The 19,600-nt window shown below is 37.8% G+C and overlaps 1 protein-coding gene across 4 annotated transcripts in view; it reads right to left on the reverse strand.

The window, feature by feature from the left end:
* Nucleotides 1-188: 188 nt before the first annotated feature.
* Nucleotides 189-19,600, reverse strand: part of PPHLN1 (periphilin 1) — a 67,366-nt gene continuing 47,954 nt past the window's right edge. For 3 of the 4 annotated variants that reach the window (XM_017838142.1, XM_017838141.1, XM_017838140.1), the window contains exon 11: nt 189-2,343. In XM_017838142.1, coding sequence (XP_017693631.1) covers nt 2,134-2,343 — 210 coding nt within the window. In that variant the 3' untranslated portion in view covers nt 189-2,133. The remainder of the gene's footprint in view (nt 2,344-19,600) is intronic. The other variant, XM_017838144.1, reaches the window with a different exon arrangement.

Below are 19,600 nucleotides of genomic sequence, written 5' to 3' on the forward strand. Positions count from 1 at the left end.
GGGAAGTGGTCATGGCCTCAAGCTGCCAGAGCTTGGATGATGCTCCTAGTCATGTGGTTCAGTTTTAGGTAGTTCTGCGAGTAGCAGAGAGTTGTACTCAATGATCTTTACTGTTCCTTTCCAACTTGAGATATTCTATCACCGCAAGCTTAGGTCTTACTTAATAGAAAAGCACTTGAAAATTCAGATACTTTTATCATGGTAAATTTAATAAGGCTTCTAACAAAGGAAACTCCTAACAAACTGTACAGTAACAATGGAGATTTTTAATCAAAAATATATTACACACAATTTCAGTATTTTTCCATTAGCATTTCTAACCCAAAGCAGAAACTCTGATGTAACACCCCAAAGGTTCTCTGTCCTGTAGACAAGTAGTGAAGTGCTGTAGTTATGCTTCTGCATCAGAGAAAACTTTGCCTGTGGTTCACAACTGATCTTGGTAAAACAGATTGCCAGAAGGGGTGCGTCAGGTCTCACTACTGTGTCACAACAGGTTGCCTCTCTTCCCCTCTCTCCCTCACCAAATTAGCATCCTGTAAGGCCCATGAGCTGATTCCCACTACTGCGCAACTCACACAGTCCCAGGTGCCAACAAGAGTACCTGCAGGTCATCTCCTCTGAGCAATGTGAACTCTTAGAAACCAACAAAAGCCAACTGCAAAACTGCACCCTACTGACATGAGAACTAACCAGGCATCTCAGGAATCTGATGCAACGAATACTTAATACAGCATAGGGAGATTTGCGTGTGCAAGATGCTGTGACACATTCAGTACCCTGTACGTGCAAAATCAATGCTATTTCATTTATGTTTCTGCACCCCATTCTGATGAAATCTGGAAATGGTGAGTTTGGTCATTAGTCCTTTTAGAGTTTCACATGTTCCTAAATGCAAATGTAGAGAAAACAATCATGCTTATACTTACCTCTTTGTGATTATGACTCAAATTATCCCTTTTCTAAAATGTTCATAAAAAACAGTATCTTAATGCATTCAATAGTCAGGATTCCACAAACAAGTCCTGAATATTTTTCACTGGCAGTCTCTTGACTTTCCTCAATCACTGTTCCCAAAATACAAGTTGCTCTATCACATAAAAAGTGGTCCCAGAATCACCTAGGTTTGAAATGATAGTCAATTTGGGGCCTGAGGGATCAACTTTGTTTTACACCTAATCCAAAGCTACCTGGGGTTACTAAAGAGATGGTACTGCTTGCTTTCCTTTCCCATCTTTGCCACCCCAATTCCTGCTCCTTCTTGAAGTCGGAAATAAAGATTACACACAGCCTTGTTATTGTTAAAACTGATGGGTGAAAAGTGGTGAGAAGGTGTAAGGGGGGAGAGGAACAGAGTAGGAAAAGGGAACTTTCCCTGCTCAGTGGCTGCCTGCAGTTACATTCTGTATGGTGTAGTCAAAAACACAGCAAATACAAACAGTAAAAAAAATTAGAATCCATCTGACATAATACTGCTTACTAGTAATGAGTCCTGATAGGGAAAACACCAAAATTTAAAAGGCATTTGCAGAATGCACAATTATAAAAAAAATACAGCACTTCTTATATCAAGCAGTTAGAGTTGCTCTAGGAGTCAGAGACTAGAGTTAACCTCTTGTGTAATTTTACAGAATTAATCTGAATTTTTAAATTAAACCAAAACAGATTATTTAAATCATAATTGTAACCAATTTTGCAAGTCTTCCTTTCCTATAGTATATATGAAAACCAGACATATTTCTGCATATGTTGACAAATGAGAGCTGTGTCTTATTATTTTAATAAAAAATACAATGTTTGAAGTTACACTTGTAAGCATCAAAACATAAGAGTGCATACATCAGACTGAACATTTTTTTACAAGCCAACAGTGTAAAGGTTTCAAAAATAGTTTATTGCTTTACAACATTTTTTAAAAGAACGTTCTTTAAAAGGAATATATGTCAACAAGGACAGGTAGGAACAATGCAATTGCGGAGACCACAGTGAACAAGGGAACAGCCACCTGAGCTACCTCGAAGGAGCACAGCCTTGGGTTCATATCTCCAAAAAGATCTCATCTTTCCCTGCAAAAAGCAGATTTATATACTATGGCATACACAATGAAGAGGATCTAAAAGCATATTTTTGACCTTAGTATGAGCCCTCTTTGAAGGATTCTGATAGATCTTGATTGGCAGCATCGTACTGGGCAATGAAATGTTTGAGTTCTTCAATGCATCGCTCACCTATTTCATGCAAATTCTGCCTCAGGGCAAACTGAATGGACTTCTCTAATGATGGATCTTTATCAATTAGCATCTTCACTACCATGCCAAAGGTTTCACAGTCTTGTCTGTAGACCTAGAAACAACACATTTTACATTAAATGTAAGACTCTTCACCTTAGCATACCAACAGCCTTCATTGAATTAGATCCAAACTAAACAAAGAATATTGGATTTAGAGTGGGTTTCAACTGTAAAGCTTATTGGCATTTACCTCTCTTCCGACTTGTACTAATACAAATGTAACTAGCTCAGAACTATCTGGATACCAGAAATAACTTTTATTGGATGAAATGCCTTCAAAGGAGAGATTAAGTTCCTCTAGTAGAAATATTTAATAAATAATGGTAGAGCAAAGTGCAAATGCTAAACCAGATTTTCATTTTGATATATTTAAAATTAAACTGTGGCATGTCTAGCAATCTAATCTTTATACGAAGCATCAATAACTTAGTTTGTAATATTTCTTAATACTTTAAATACAAGGTGTGTTTAAATAATTCCACCAAATTTTGTTTGTTTGTTGGATATCTGTTTATTGTAAAAGTCCGTGATAAATATGACTTTGGGTGCACTGGTGATTCAATGACTAGGGAATAGAGAAATCCTGACAGTGCTTTACCTGAACCCATCTGACCTCATCCTGCAGGGAATGAGGAGTTTTCAAGTCAGTTATGCACCACATTAGAGATGAAGGAACTTCTCATTATCACTGCAACTGTTTTTCTAACAAGCATCTGGCTATGCTCTTAGGTGGTTTTCAAAGCAAGTCAGTGGCATTTCAAATTTGTTTTTTTCCAGATTCCAGCTAAGTTTATTAATCTAAACACCCAGAGAAAAAGGAATTTGTCGAAGTCTTCCAACTGCCAGGTGCAGTTCATTTTCACACCTCTTTGGCCAATTTCCATTTAGAAAACGCACTGGTTTTTTTGAATGAAGATAGTAAGTTTTCTATCTCCATATATTTTTTTGAGTACAATAAGCTAAAATGTTGATACTCTTCAATGTATGATTATCTCTTAGTATTCTAGACTTGTCTTAGAACTTGTTTTTCACAGAGATGTGTGACCCTTTCATCCCACATTTACCTATATTGTGGACGCCAATTATACAACTGTATATAAGCAATTCCCCACTACTAAAAACAAAATTAAAAAACAAAGAAAACACCCACCTCACCCCCAACCAAAACTCACCACACTATTGTATTCATAAGAACCAGTCTGAGGTCACCTCAAGCATATTCGTGTCAGAGGAGCAGTAAAAAAGCCCAACATTCTGCACACAAACTAAACTATTCTCAGAAAAACAATGATTAACATGATATCTTTAATAAAGACAGTTCTCAAATGTTTGAAAGCATATTCTATAAAAACAGTCTAAAACAAGACTCAAACACTGTTGACAAATGAAAGAAAATCTTTCAGAAGAAACTGATTTTCAATGGTGATTAAAAAATTAAAAAGAAGAGTGCAGTCCAAACCAAACTGGAGCTTGAACATCCTCAGTGTGGAAATGTTGTGCACATGGCATTTTTTTCAGAGAAGGCTTTGTGGTAACTTTTGGGTAACTTTTTTCTCTGATTCTTTCCAAAGAAAAAGCTCAGAAAGAATTGCTGTCTCTGATTAGTCATGTGACAGACAGATGGGATTTCGCTTTGGGTAACTCAGGCCTTTCAAGTACTTGCAGCATGCTTGCTAACACCTTCACAGGACGATTTCTGAAATGTTTTTTCTCCCCACAGACATTATGCTTTGGGGGAAATAGTTTGATTTTTTTCACCACCTTCAAAGTGGTCAGACCAAGGATGTGTGAATGATCTTCCACAAGTAAACAAACCTAGTAACTCTGAGTCTTCAGAGGACCCTGGCACTAACAGACAACACAGATGCATTGCCCCATCTTCTGCACAGGAAGGCACCCAAAGCTACAACTGAAGGAAACGCTCTACTTTTAATTGGTCTTCAAATGAATGGCAAATAGTACTATCTGCTGTTTCTCTCACACACCACAAAGAACTAACCCAGATGAAATTCTCTGACCTTTAGCATATAAATATTAGCTTGATCTAAGCATATTTTTCTTTCAAATTTTCACAAAAGAAGATTTGGAGAAGAATGGAGAGCCATTGTCAGAAGTCACTTTGCTGTCACAACAATCTGGAAACTAAACACCTTCATACAACAGATGAACATTTTCAATACTTTATGACAAAAGACTTAAAAAAAATAGAATCGACCTAAATTAGGGGAAGAGGGCGAAGGTGGAGCCGGAAGGCAGTTCTAACAACAGAAAACAAAGGAAACAGCTCAGCTCCTCTAACAATAATTGAGCAATTTTCCCTCAAGAAGCTTTCTGCCCCAGCTACTAATTCTGATCCTCCTGGTGCAATCTGCCTCCTTCCCAATTGTGCTGATAAACTTATTTGTATAGCTGCAACATAAATTGCATCACTGAGATTATCCCTTTTAAAATTACTTTCCCTCAATTAGTGTGATTCAATGATTCAATTCTAAAATCAGATGCATCAGCACAACTGAAAGAACTGTGAGCCATGGTCTTAAAGTGAAAATAACTTCACAAACCAGTTTATATCTGAAGTCAGTGCACAACTACCAACCTTCAGAGAGAAGTTACTATGTCTTTCAGAAAGAAACAGAGATTATCAATTACAAAATATCAATACAGAAGATGTTAATTACAACTTAATGGTACAATCAACTATTTGAAAAATGTGTGAAAGCACTCAAAGCTCTTAAAAAAAAAAAGAGGACAGTGGCACGACATTAAAATCCATCTTTACACAGAATACAAGGAGGCTATTTCTGGAGAATGAGCCGACAATGTGATGCTTAAGAAAGGAAGAAAACTGCAGAAGAGACTCTAAACAAGCAAAAGAAGCTCTCTGTTGGAGAAAAACACTGAAAGAACTTGTGATCCAACAAGGTACAAAAATAACCCTATCTTTAAAATTCCAGCTGATACTGATTTTGATCTCAGACCATGGAAAGCTCATCTGTAAACATCTGGAACTAAAAGCTGAAAATTACATCATATGTGGGGAAAGAAGAAATAATGTTTTTAAAATGAAAACCAAGAAAGGGAATGATACCAATGACATGATTATTCTGTCTAACATATGTCAGATAATCCGGACAACAGCTAGAGCCATAGGGTGATCATTTACTGAGCATACATTTATTCTCTGACCTAAGCTACAGCACCAGCATAATGGAAAGAGCATGTACAACTTCAGTAAGCAGATGAAAGAGAAGTATAAACAGCTGTTCTGTTCCACAATACATAAATATATTTATGTTATATATATACATACATGGTCTTGATTTTCCTATGAACCAGAAGTATTTAAGCTGAATTGAAGTTCTTTTTGAAGAGTTTTCCAAAATCAACACATCTGACATCTGTGAAGTCAGAGGATCACAAATATGCATACTTTTATATTATTCTCATGGAATTTTAGCTCTTTTTATTGTTACATGATAACAGCTTAGAAGCTCTGGCTGAGATCAACCATTTGCTGTGCTGGTCTCCATATAAGCACTTGATGCAAATCTAAAGGTGTGATGCACCTGCAACATGTTAGTGAACACTCCTCATTTATTTCAGAAAACTAAATCAAAATTTGCACTTAGAACTGTTTAAATATAGCTAAAAGACATTTATTTCCAGATACAGTTCGAGAAAAGGAAATGTTAGTCTCCCAGGTGTGAGGTGACCAAGCCCTAGAATTCCCCAGGCAGAATGAAACGTGAAAACTCCCTGATCTATGTCTGTGCTATGTTTTCACAGTTAACCTCAAAATACCATCATCAGTGTCTTAAATTACAACGTATGACACTGACATGAAGGGAATGATAGACACCACAGACTTCTTTCAGCTCAGCTCTTCTCTGAACAGGAAGACAGAGGGGCAGAAGCAAGCACATGGGGACTGCTCATGTCTTTGACTGCTATATCCCATCTTCAGTGATAATCTAAAAATGGTCTTGGCTTAAACCAAAGAAAAACATATTGAATGGCTTTGCTGATGAGTGAAATTATACCTAGCTAGGGAATACCTTGACGACATGCCTACTACTCACTGACAAAGTCCACATAATTTCCTTTCTCTGCCTAGCACAGCCCCATGTTTTCCTCCAAAACTGTTCCAGAGTGGCACACACATTTTGTTCAACAGAGCTGTTGGACAGTAATGAGAATGAAAACTAGAACTTCAGATGTCCTCCCCTGCAAATGATTACAGGCTGCAGAAGAGTCATAAGAGTAATACTGATCTCAAGGTCTTGCATACCTGGCCAAAAATCAGCTTCATTTCAACAGCAAGAGTAGACATGATATTCAAAGGGCATGAGGACAACCCTTATTTCAACCCATGCACCAAGTTTCCCCCAGCTTAGCTCTACAGTCTGTGCAAAGAAAGGCTTCTTAACCTCTCAAAGTGACTCAGAATAGCTAAAACTACAGCATCTGTTCTAAATAGATTTGAAGAATAGGGAAACAAGGCAGAAGTTCCCTGTTCACTGGAATGATCTCCAGGAAGACCGGTCCCACCAGGACACAAAAGTTAGCCTCTGTATCTCCCTTGTCCACAGCTCATAGAAAGTAGAACTGAGTAGAAAACGAAAGATGCAAATTTCTACTGTCTCAGAAAGGACTCAACTGAATCTTCACTTCTCATTTGTGGGAGAACTGCTCTAATGGATGTGCTTTATTTTATATACAGCGTTAAAACATTAACTTTCTTTTTCTTCTCCAGCTATGGCTCTGAATGAATATGGCACTGTGGCACCTTTTTTGTATGCTCTTGGCTTTATGCACATGTAAAAGCCTCTTGAATAGGAATCATCAAGAGACTTGCATATGCAAGGATTAAGCAGCTATATGCAGGAGATGGTCAAACTCACTTCAATGCTGAAGGATAATCTCTTCTGCTCACAAACACAAGCAGGACCACCAGACAGACAAGGGCCACATCCATTAAGTGGGTGTGATGATTTAGCAAGTGAAATCTGTGCCCACAATTTAACCTGTAATTTTCAACCCCTTGCTCTTTTTCATTGCAACTTTTCCTGCATTTTTTTCAGTATTTTTATCATTCAATAAATTTACAGATTCATCCAACACTCTCTTGCTTCCACCAGGGCTCCTTCTTCAAAGCAACACAACATGCGTCTAGGCCCTCTGAGCAGCTCTATACCATATGTATATAGCCTCAGTGCTTTTGAGTCAGTGCTTTTCTTCAGAGATGCCTGTTCTTAGCTCCCCATCCAAAAGGCCGAAGACCCTCAAGGCTCAGTTCACAGAGGGGAAGGAGCTAAGGTTGTGGCTCAGAAACCATGTTAAACAGCCTGCAACCCTTAGATACTAACTCACCTTTGAGAAGACCCAACATGCCCAGCGATCACAATCTGACATCTGTGATTCATGCAAGTACTCATTTAATATATTATCTTTCAGAAGACAGAAGCTCTTCAGTTACCAAGGGCACATTTCCCACAAGTATCAAATACCCCATGCAAGGAGGAAAGAAGCAACATGCTTGCTGGTAATTGTTTGATTTCTCACAAAGGCACGGCATGAACTTGCAGAGGCACAAGTACAGCACAAATTTGAAAGCCATAGCACATCCCCTCCAGACACCTCAATAATGAAAGAGCAAACTACCGGAAATTTTCCTTGCTTCAGTGATGCCCCAGGGCCCCCCTACACCAGGGAGAGGTAACAGCTTTTGTTCCCCCACCTAAACCACGATAGCTGGGTTGGTATAGCCCTCTGGTGGTATAAATCAGTTTCTTATTTCACCTCATCAGCAGACCTAAAATAAGTCTGACAAAGCACTCTTCTGTTAAACCAGCCACATCTATGCCAGGTTTTCCCACCATGGGTGAGACTGTAAGACAAAATTTTTCTTCTACTCCTAACTAAAAGCAATACTGAAAATTTTTGTAATGTAGACTTAACTCTCAACTGATTGCATGTGCAGTCAAATTTGCATTTTAATTGTGCATGTAAGCTCTAGCAAACTGGGAAAGTAGTATACATTGAATGACTTCTGAACCACTAGTATCAGTTTTTTCTTCGCCAAAGACATATTTTAAAAGAAATTATTACCTCTCCCCAAATCTCTTCTTTTTAATTTATTTACATGCTATCTTGGATTTTTTTCAACTCTGCAAATTAGACTTCATTAACTTACCCGAAATTTAGTCTCCTAAAGTACAATAAGCTAATCCTCTACTGAAAGAGTACAGAGAAATTTTCATTGCTGCAGTGGCAGTGTAATTGTACTGTTATATTTATGAGTACAATATATAAATTTATAGCTCCACAGTGCAAAGAATGCTCAGAACTGTCATTAAACCACTTGCAGACAATTCTCATGATCAAGACATTTAGAATTCATTTTCAACCAAGATAAACTATTTTTTATGGTTAGAAAAAGCTAAATTAACATACAAAAAATTTAATGCTTGGTTACAATAGAGGTGTACAATTTTTAGTTATAAAATATCAACAAGTCTATTCTATTCCTTTTTAAAAACACACTAACAATTTTTTCCTGAATCCATGTAATATTTTCTGCACCCATTAATCAATGTGCTTATAGATCAACTAGATATTCATTGAAATGCAAATTGGGAGAAATAAGTTAATCTACTATATAATAATGAACAATTGCATGTTAATCTGCTACTTACTGAAGTTATGCAAAATATTAAAGTTATTTGCACTTAAATGCAATTCTGCCTGCCCTTCCACTGAACATTTAAAATGGCTGGTTTAATAGGTTTAATCAGCTTTCAGAATATAAGTCCAATATTTTTGGCATCTAAATACCTGACTGGAAGCCCCTCATGTGGAATAGATGTCGACACAGCCCTCACTTTAAAAGCAGCATGATTTCGGACCTGGACTCTGCTTCGCCCTCAAGGACCAGAATTGGCAATCTGTGGGGGCAACAGGGGAGCACAGCACAGCAGGGACTGGTGCTGGGAGCCACAGTGCCTGGGAGGAGGCCCTTGGGAGACGCAGTTGAGGCTGGCCCTGGACTCCCCAGGAGCTGGGGCCACACTGTTTCTGTTCAGCTGGTCTACAGCACCTTGCTTCTAGGTCACAGCATCTCCTGTCTGTGATTTTCCTTTTTCCTTTGACTAAATTAATTTGATAGAGGAAATGCAGTGTAAAACAATGCCACTACAAGGCTTCCCCTTCATTTAAAAGTAGAATTCTAGAAAGGAGATGAAAAGAGCTCTGTAAAACTGATCGGTGGGTGTCTATGTCTACAATAACAAACTCTCTGCTGAGTTTACACATACATTTTAAGGCTGAAAACCCTGAAGAGTTGGCTTGGGTCCTGAGACACAATCTTGGTCTTTTCCATGCTCTGTAATACACTGGGAAGAAAACATGCAGGCCAAATTATTTACCTGTGTGAATCGATTACCTCCAGTTTAAGGTCAAGACATCATTTGGATACTCCTTTGCTTCATACCATGCCCCCAGTGACACCTCTGCTATTCTGGTGAAGCCATGGGCTTTGAATGGGATGGAGCCCATTGCTGCTCAGGAGAAGCCCATGACTGTCTCAGGCATGCCATGTCTGCAGTTGTGCTCCAACAAAGCCACACTGCCTTGTCTTCCACACATCAGCCTCCTCTGCCCATGGCTTCTGCTCTTCTCTGCCCCTCGAGAGCAATCACACCTCTAATCATCCCTGCAGAGAAGCACCACCCGTCTTCAACTCCCTTCTTCTTTTCACCATCCAAACAAAAAATTACCTGTTTTTTTGCATTTGCTCAATGCTTATAAAGCAATCTAAAGATGGAACAGGCAGCTTTTGTATGACACTGTTGAGGAGACACAAAGAATAAGAGGGTCTCCTATTATTAAATAATAGGAGAATAGTAATAAATAGTAATAAAATAAAATAGTAAAAAATAGTAATAAAAATAAAAAGCAATAAAAAGGTAAGTCCTCAACAAGTGCAGTACATGTTTACAGCTCCAGTTACACAAGGACGGATCTGTAGAGCAAGGCTGTATAGTTCAGAACAATCATAGCAAAAAACAACCAAGTTGGTACTACGTAGAAAGCTGTTCATATAAACTATTGAACTGTCTCAGCAATCTTTAAAGTCAAAGGGAACAGGGAAAGCATCACATTCAAAGCAATTAGCACAATGCAAGATTAATATTGAACTGCTGTGACTTGTACTGCCTGGCAATTAAATTTGTATCTGGACAGCTCAGCGACAGAGTTTTCATTTATGAAAACTTACATTTTGCAACTAATTCCCCACTGCTTCAAAATTAATACACGTAAGTTTTCAATAAGAAGTAAAAAATTATTTTAAATATATTGCTAGGAAATCCATGGATTTACTTTAATATTTTTTAATGCTATGGTGGAGGACTTGACACAAATGTTTAAATGAACAAGAACTGGTACACAAAAGAAATGTACATGATGATACACTTCATTTAATGTTACATTTTGGCAAGAGCAACTGTATTATTACTCCTTCAAGAAATGTCTTGCTCAGTCAAGCAGAAGTAGCTCCCATGTGGGAGAGCAAGGACTATTATGTTACATGGTTTTACTGGAGATAATTCTTTGCTAAACCAATCAGACCACATAATAACAGCATTCTAACACCAACTAAAGGCCCTTGGAGACCAGTTTTGTGTGTGGCCTAGATTTCATAGGCTTCTTTACAACAGATGTATTGGATGAGGGTAGTGTTACTTCATATATTAACTTGTGTGTTCCTTAGGTAAAGCAGCAGTAAGAGTTTAAATTCTGCCTCTTACATATTCTTGCTATAGAAAGTGTGTGCCTTCTGTAAGCAGATAATAAATCTGAATTCAAATAATCCATAGAAATTACAGTTCATCAGTTTCTAAGCCTCACTAGGAGTACTGATAATCTCTTGAAGATATATCAATGACATCTTTTCAGCTTATGTATAAGAATACCCAGCTAAATGTTTAAGAATGCCTAGATACAAACAACTGAGCAGCCAAGTCCAAAAATTGTCTGAAAGAGCAACTATTTATGTATCTAATTATTTCTCTTTGTTCTATAATGATCTTCAAGTCTAGAAACTGTGTTTTCATAGGAACATGAATGAAAACAAATTCCTAAATACTCTCCTCTCTGACTGATGCTAAAAAACTCCCATTACTTGAAATGCACCAGTTCTGGATTAAACAGGAAATAATCAGCTTTATGCCAAAGGAAGGACCTCGCCCTGCAACTTTTTATTTATAAAATACTGAATTGATGGAAAGCTATTTCCTAAATCTGCTCCATGGTAAACTTATTGCTCCATCCGAAACAGGAAGGGTGAAGTTTATCTGCAGAAGACTCTACATTAATTCTCTTGTTAAAAATGCTTTAATAGCTTTCAGTTATGTCCGCTGACCATAAAGGAACACAGTATTCATTTAAGCTTCATCAGAATGGGCTGCATATTAACAGCAACAATAAAATGACAAACCAGTCTTTCTTGTCATAAAAACACACAAATAGTTTGTATGAAATGTACAGTAGTTCAAATCTACACTGATCGGCTGTGTTGCAGTCAAGATCAACAATGATGCACTTGATTTTATCAAAAAGCGACTTGTGGTGATTTAGTTTTCCCTCAACAAAAGTTGGCACACTTTCAATTTCAACAAATATTCTCAGCTACAAATATTCTCAGACTCAATACTGTGTTATGAGGGCTCATTTTCATTAATGGGCAAGACAGAATTTTATCCTGAGGTGTGGATCACCTGTATTTTCTCCAACTGCAAAATGAAAATAAGGAGCAATAGAAAAAAAAAACAACCAAAACCCCCCTTTTTCCAATTAAAAGCAACTCCAAGTAGTTAGTTGCACAATTAACTGACAGCAGCATTGCTAATATAACTTCAAAGCTGGTGGATCCATGAGTTTAAGAACTAGTCCTCATATGAGAAGACTTCCTCACCATCACTATAAAAAGAGCAACTTATTTTTTTTTCTTCTTTAATGGTTAAAAAAATGCTAAAACAGGTTTGAAATTGCATGCCAAAGGGTAGGTTTTTTCATCACATATGCAGCATAAAGAAAACACTACACAAAATAAGTAAACTACTGTATGTAATTGGACAGCTTTTCGGAAAGGAAAAGCAACAGCTGCAAGAAGAAAAACAATTACTTCGATTACCCACATTTTATTGCTTAGTTTATGTTAAACCTTACTGCTTCTGAAAGTTTAGAATTACTTCACACATTATATTAGCCTCACAAATCGATTTTATTAGTGCCTCAATAATGGATCAAACTTTTTCCATGTCCAAGTCATTGTCCTGTCTCTACCCTTGAAACAGGCTCTCTCATCATTTACTTTAAGTACTCATTTCAAATCTAAAATCAAATAAAGGAAAATGACAATTAAGACCATGTTTTTGAAGACTTCTGTAATCTTTCCTTAGCTTGTGGATGGATATCTTTTTCCACATGCAGCTGTGACAGCTGAAAAGATTCTTCCCCCTTCCCAGCTATCAGTATTCCTATGCCAGAAACCATCACCCCACTTGTTTGTGTGAGCCAGTAGGATACAGGACTAAAATGAATTTTTAGGCAAAACCAGCCTCATTAGGTCACATGATAGCACACTGGTTGGGGTGTGGAGAGGAATCACCTATCCTGGGTAAGAAGGTGACAAGCATCTGTGAGTGACATCTAAAGAGGACATTTATCTATAGCTTTACAGTAGTGTTTACAGTCTCCTTGAGCTCATCTGGAACTACTCACAGAACTTCCACATAACCCAGAAAGACAAAGCATACAGGATCTGTGTTTAAATGTTTGCATATCTTAGTAGTATCTTCTGTCAAATACAAAACATACACAGAAACAGAACATACAGCTAGAACAATGGCTGGGGTTGGAGCAGGTCAGAAAAGCTTTATGATGAAGCCTCATTTCTTATTACAAATATATGCATTCCTTCTGTGTTTTTAGTATTCAACACCCAAATAATCTCTCCTTCTGATTCTGTTCCCACAATTCTAGCTATTTCCACTTCAATTTAGAAGCAGAAATTCAATCCAAAAATTGGTAAAAACAGAAAGCATGTCTCTCCCCGAAGAGAAAGCCACAACGAGTAGAGACTGTCTTTTATGGTTAGTAAATCATATGTCTTAGGGCAGCGATTACCAACTGTGGTTCCAAGGGAACGTAGTATGAGTTCTGCATTTACTGAGTGGATATACCACTGACTGTATCCCACAGTACTTAGAATTAATTACTTGATAAGTTTGGGTTACAGCTCATAAGTAATACTGAAGAATCACAGAGATTAGCTGGTTCAAAAGAGCTCGGGAACCACTGGTTTTTTTTCATTGTGAATTATTTTTCCATGTGAAAAACAAGCCTATTTGTATTTAAAAACATCATCTCAGAACACTAGCTTTCTGCATTCTATTTACAAGCCTTCTTATTGAGATAGTTAAGCAACACTGCAGCATTTCAGCACAAGAACTGTTACCTGTCAAACTCATTAAAGGAATGTCTGCCCTGTTCAATCCAGTGTCACTGTACATTTTCCAGAAGTTGTCTGATGGGGTGAACTGACAGAGGATATATTGGGAACAAACTTGGCAAGATATGTGAACACACTCAGGACTTTTTGAAGTGTTTGCTTGTCTCCAGATTCTGGCATCCACTGAAAAGCTTTGATTCTTTTCAAGCCTGGCTTCAGTCAGTCCTTATAAGAAGTTTTATGACCATAAGAAGAAAACCAGGATCATCAAATACTGTTCTGTTTGGGTTTTTTCCTAAGACAGTTTTACAGAGCTTTAGCTCCGTATTCTTCGGATAGCTTACAGCAGCTTTCTGTGATCTGTGACACCTATAAATTGTGGTAACAGCATGATGCAACAAATCCACTAAATCAAAGAATAACAGAGATATTTCTAGTACTCAAAATCACAGAATCATTAAGGTTGATCTCTAATACCTCTGAGTCCAACTGTAAACATAACACTGCAAAGTCCACCACTAAACCACGTCCCTAAGTGCCACACCTACACGTCTTTTGAATACCATCATGGATAGTGACTCCACCACTACACTGGGGAGTCTGTTCCAATGTTTGACAACTGTTTCAGTGAAGAAACGTTTCCTAATATCAAATCCAAACCTCCCCTAGTGCAACTTGAGGCCACTGCCTCTTGTCCTGTCACTTGTTACCTGGAAGAAAAGGTTGACACCCCCACCTTGCTACAACTTCCTGTCAGATAGTTGTAGAGAGTGATGAAGTCCCCCTGAGCCTCCTTTTCTCCAGGCTAAACATCCCCAGCTCCCTCAGCTGCTCCTCATAAGACTTGTGCTCCAGACCCTTCCCCAGTTCCATTGCCTTTCACTGGACACACTATAGCACCTCAATGTCTTTCTTGCAGTGAGAGGCCCAGAACGGAACACAGGATTTGAGGTGCAGCCTCACCAGTGCCCTGGGCCTGCCGGCCACACTATTTCTTATACAAGGATACTAGCAGTCTGGACTCAGTCCTCTTGGATATGAAATATTTAACTGTAAAACAGGGAGGCTCATTATGGTGCCAGTATTTGTTTACTAGTAACAACAGTAAAGCATCATGTGAATTAACAAGTCAATGAAAAAAAAAATATAGCTAGAACAAATATAGCTAGAACAAATATAGCTAGAACAAATATAGCTAGAACAAATATAGCTAGAACAAATCAGCGGCTGCCCTGAAACTGTCCGCTTCCTGCAGGTTAAAGATTTGATGAATATCATCAGCAGAATCGACCAATTCTGAGATTCAATTCAGAGATACAGCAAATTCTGCCTCTGGCCAAAATTCCAACATATAGAACTTCACTTTGGCAAATCACACAGACAACTGAAGGTATGGGGGAGTTGACCCTTTAACTAAACACTTCATAAAATTTCAAATTACCACCACCTTGTCAATGATTTGAAGACATCATCAAATAACTAGAAAATCTGCTAATACCTGCAAACATACTCTTCCGTTTTAATCTTACCTTTAGAGATACAAATTATATAGTTTGAATAGTCTAAAATAACTCACTTTACAGCAAACACCAAACCAAGTAATTTCACATCAAACAGCCAAAATCCAGGGAAAGAGTATGGTAATAAGGAGGCAATACAAAAGAAGATCTGAACTATAATGAAGCTGGAAACCACAAAAATATAAATTAAAGTATTTATTGAATAGAATGTACTGTTACAACATAAATAAACTTTTTATGCTGCATTTCTAGGCAGAATAATAGCTGCTGCTCATAAAGTCTACTGATGCTGGATTGATACAGTGTGTTTTGGATAAGAACAGCATGGAAAGAGAGCAGTGAAGTCTCTTTTGATAAGCAGAACTAAACAGTTTACTGCCTAAGATAAAAACAGGCTGCCAAAGGTCAAGCACTTTAATGCAACAGCCAAAAGAAACAATACCATACCATTTACCTTTTAACCTTACTTCATACAAGATTACCATGTGCTCTCAAAGATACAGAGTAGATGGGTTATTCGCACAAACATGTCCTGAAAAATAAGGCATTTCTCCTTTCATGCAGCCTTACAGAACTTTTTGGGGAAAAAAACCAAACAAAACCTCAACACTAAAACCAGTTTGTGCTTATAAAGATCTGGCTGAACTACACTGTCTAGAATCAAAACTAAATCAGGAAAAAATATTTAATTATTTAGAACAGAGCAAGCCAAATTAAATAAAAAAACACAATGAAAATGAATGACATTTTCATATTTAAATTGAAAATTTAATTTTAATTTAAATGGGTTTTCTGTTCTTTAAAATCTCATAAAGGTATAAACACTGTAAACTTCCTATTTTCAAATCAGCAGGTAAGGGATTTTTCTATTTCAAGGATCAGCATCCACAAAGAATTCATTTATATAGTAAACAAAGGATTATTTCATTTATTTATATATTTATTTAAGAGTACCACGGACTGTGTAGAATAATAACACTAACTGTTTTAAAAAAATGAAAAGTTGCCTTCTCTAGGGTAAGTCAGTAGCTCACACTCTTAATGAAGAGAACACGACTAACACTTCCCGTTTGTTGGCTGCAATGCACCAAAATCCGATCCTAAAATTATTGCTTAGTTGTAACATAATCCATTGACTCACTTCATATTACCTCAACTTAATAATAATCTCTTTTTCATTTGTTCACATCTTCTCTTTGTTCTCCTTAGTTCTCCACCACTCAGCAAACTACACTGTGGACAAAGCCAAATCACTCTTCCTGCCCAAGACCCTGCAGTTAGCCAATACATATGTGACAAAGGAACCACTACTACCTCTAACAACCTGCACTTCTTCCACAATTTTATCCCAGTCCTTCCCATTCCCTTGGCAAGTCTTCACTGAAGCTCTCATACAACCTAGCACTCTGAAAAATCAAAAATTCATTGAAAACCATTTCACTTCAATTGAATTATCTGAGCATCTTTATATTACTTTGTGATATATGCATTTACATTTCATGCATTTCTGCCAAACAGGAAAACATAAACAAAAGGTATGTTCCTTAGTTGCATGGAAACATCCATGAAAACACTGTGCACTGTATATATTATATACATATGCACACATGTTTTTTCAGAGCTTAAATATAATATATAATACAGCAGCTTTAAGGAAGTATTCATACTCAGGTAACATGCTAGGTGACCTTGCCTCTTTTAAAATCTTAGTTGATCCACAACAGACAAAAACAAGCTCAGCACTTTATCCCTAAGAGACCTCTGCATATCTTAATATAACTCTTCAGCAATATGCACATATGTTTTTTCAAGAATACTTAATACAACCTTAACAGTAGATGGGATACTTTTCTTTGGGATCACTGCTGGCTGCTTACTATGACACAAGTAACACCTACACACATTAAAAGGCTCCAGAGCCAACTCATTAATGATACATGCTTTTCTCAGTAGCAAAAAGCCCATCCTGCTTAAAATAGGAACACTCCTAAACCACAGTTTTCTTGGTGACTTATCTGGGTCATGAGAGACTATATAATTACTTGCTTATCTCTGCTTCTGATTTTAGCAAAAACAAAGTTGCAAGAAAACCTCCTTCCATATCAACTATAAGAAAAAGGAAAATTGTACAGTGAGCTGTAGTTATGCCTATGAGTAAATTTGACAAAAACTATGAAAAGCATTAAAAAAAAATAATCAGGGCATTTTTGAGTTATGGCTAGACCTACACTAGGGTAAATAGTTTAATAATTTCATTAAAAACTCATTTTTAATTAAGAATTTTTTTTCTAGTTGATGACAAATACAGTAAACTGAACCAAAAGCACTGACTGACATGTTCATCAATTTTTTTAGTAGGCAATTTAAGGTACTCAATGAAGGAACATTGCATTTCCTGCCTTACAATTGTAGCTTCCTGCAGACACCTCAAGGGCATCCAGAAGGGAAGATACCATGCTGGAAGCACCTGACTGCTCCCCACTTGTTTCTGGCACCAGAAATAGCAGCAAGTTTTCTTGCATGATGTAGCGTCTCCACCCTCCAGCCAGGGAGTAAACTCCACTGCATTTGCCCATGAGCTTTAGAGCTAATTCCCATCTTAAGAATTAATTCCCATCTCCACCCATGTTCCCCATCTCATTCTTTCCCCCACCCTCTTGGCTGCAGTTCCTGATCTTGGCACAAATCTTTTTTTTTTTTTCAACTGCAAGTCCAGTCCCACCCTGGTTCATTGCTTCCCACACTCAGTTACTAACCCTACCTCTCCTGTCACCACAAATCCTTTCATCCCTTCCAGATTTCCTCCACCTTCCAAATCAGAGGTCACCTCATTCCTCAACTAGACATAGTTCTACACTGCCTCTTCCACAGAAACTCTTGTATCCTTTTGTCCCTGCCTTCCCAAGGACATATCCAGTCCTCCTCTCTTCCTTATGTTATGGTCCACCTCTTGGCATATAAAAGAACTTGGACAGGAAGATTCCTAACTTGACATTCGCCTTCCTAGATTGGTTTCTCCCTTTCAGTTGTGTGAAAAAACAAAATTTTTTTGTTGGGTGTGGAGGGGCCCACCAGTGCCACTGCCAAGAACTGGTGAAGGTACAGTCTCCATCCCCTTTGCTGGGAGACCTACAGGCGAGACTGCACCACCAACAGAAGTCATCTAATTACACGTTTCAAGGAGGCTGCGTCTAGCTCACAGGTCCCCCCAAACGAACAGAGACATCCTTATCTTAAACTGCAACAGAGTCCTTGTCACAACTACCCTGTTCGGTGGCAGGTAACAGACACATGCAAAAGAGCTTCCAGTTTTACAGCAAGCTGTGCCTTGGTGTGGGAACACTTCTCTATAATTGCACACTTACAGTTCTTCATTGCATTAGCTGAGAGACAATAAATAAAACAAAAATCTCTTGGTATTCATTTTCCTAAAGTGAAAATACTTTAAAGAACTGCAAGCGATTAGAGTTTGAATTAAAAGAGATCATTTAGTTTACAAAACCAAGCTATCTGACTACCAAAAATACTGGTTTATTGTGACTGCTCTTTCTGCTCAAAATCTACTCAAAAACTTAAAGGCTGGAGCCAAGAGGTACCAGTTTGGTTCACAACTAAATCAAAGTTTGGCTCCAACAGGCCACGTGGAAGAGGCTGTTATGAGGGTGTCTAGTGATGCACTAGTACTTCCAAGTGAGTTAATTCTTGAAAATACACAGAACCAATGCTATCAAAGTTAGTGAGATGTCTTGAAGTGAGTTCTTGTTATGGCAGCTTTAGATAGAAATTGAACAGAAATATTTTTTAAAGTTTTATCTTCCCTGAGAAAATAAACAGCTACTCTGCAAATACCACCAAAGACTACAGCTTTCTATAGATTTCTGCCTGATGATTAAATAACTAAGCAGTGTCTAAGCAGTACACTAAGTGTGTCTGAACAGTACCTTCAAGATAGTCAATGTTCAGAGATGGTAGTGGCTCGACATAGAACACAGCGAGGGTACTCCCTTGTAGCAGCAGGCACATTTAAGGAGCTACACTGTGAATAAGAGAACTGGGTAAAGGAGTATCTATAAACTTTTCATTCTTTTTCTTGACCTAATTCATGGTCAGGCCCACAAAGACTACTGTGCCAGCACAGGGAACAGTACAGGGACATAATTTCTTAAGCTATGGTAGCACCAAACTCTTTGTAATGTGCAGCTGAAGTCTGCAGTGGTAAAAGTTGGGGTTTGGTTGGTTTTTTGTTTTTTTGTTTTTAAACAGCAGCACTTGCTTAA

This window comes from Lepidothrix coronata, unplaced genomic scaffold (assembly GCF_001604755.1).
Source record: "Lepidothrix coronata isolate B3197 unplaced genomic scaffold, Lepidothrix_coronata-1.0 Scaffold325, whole genome shotgun sequence".
NCBI classification, from domain to species: domain Eukaryota; kingdom Metazoa; phylum Chordata; class Aves; order Passeriformes; family Pipridae; genus Lepidothrix; species Lepidothrix coronata.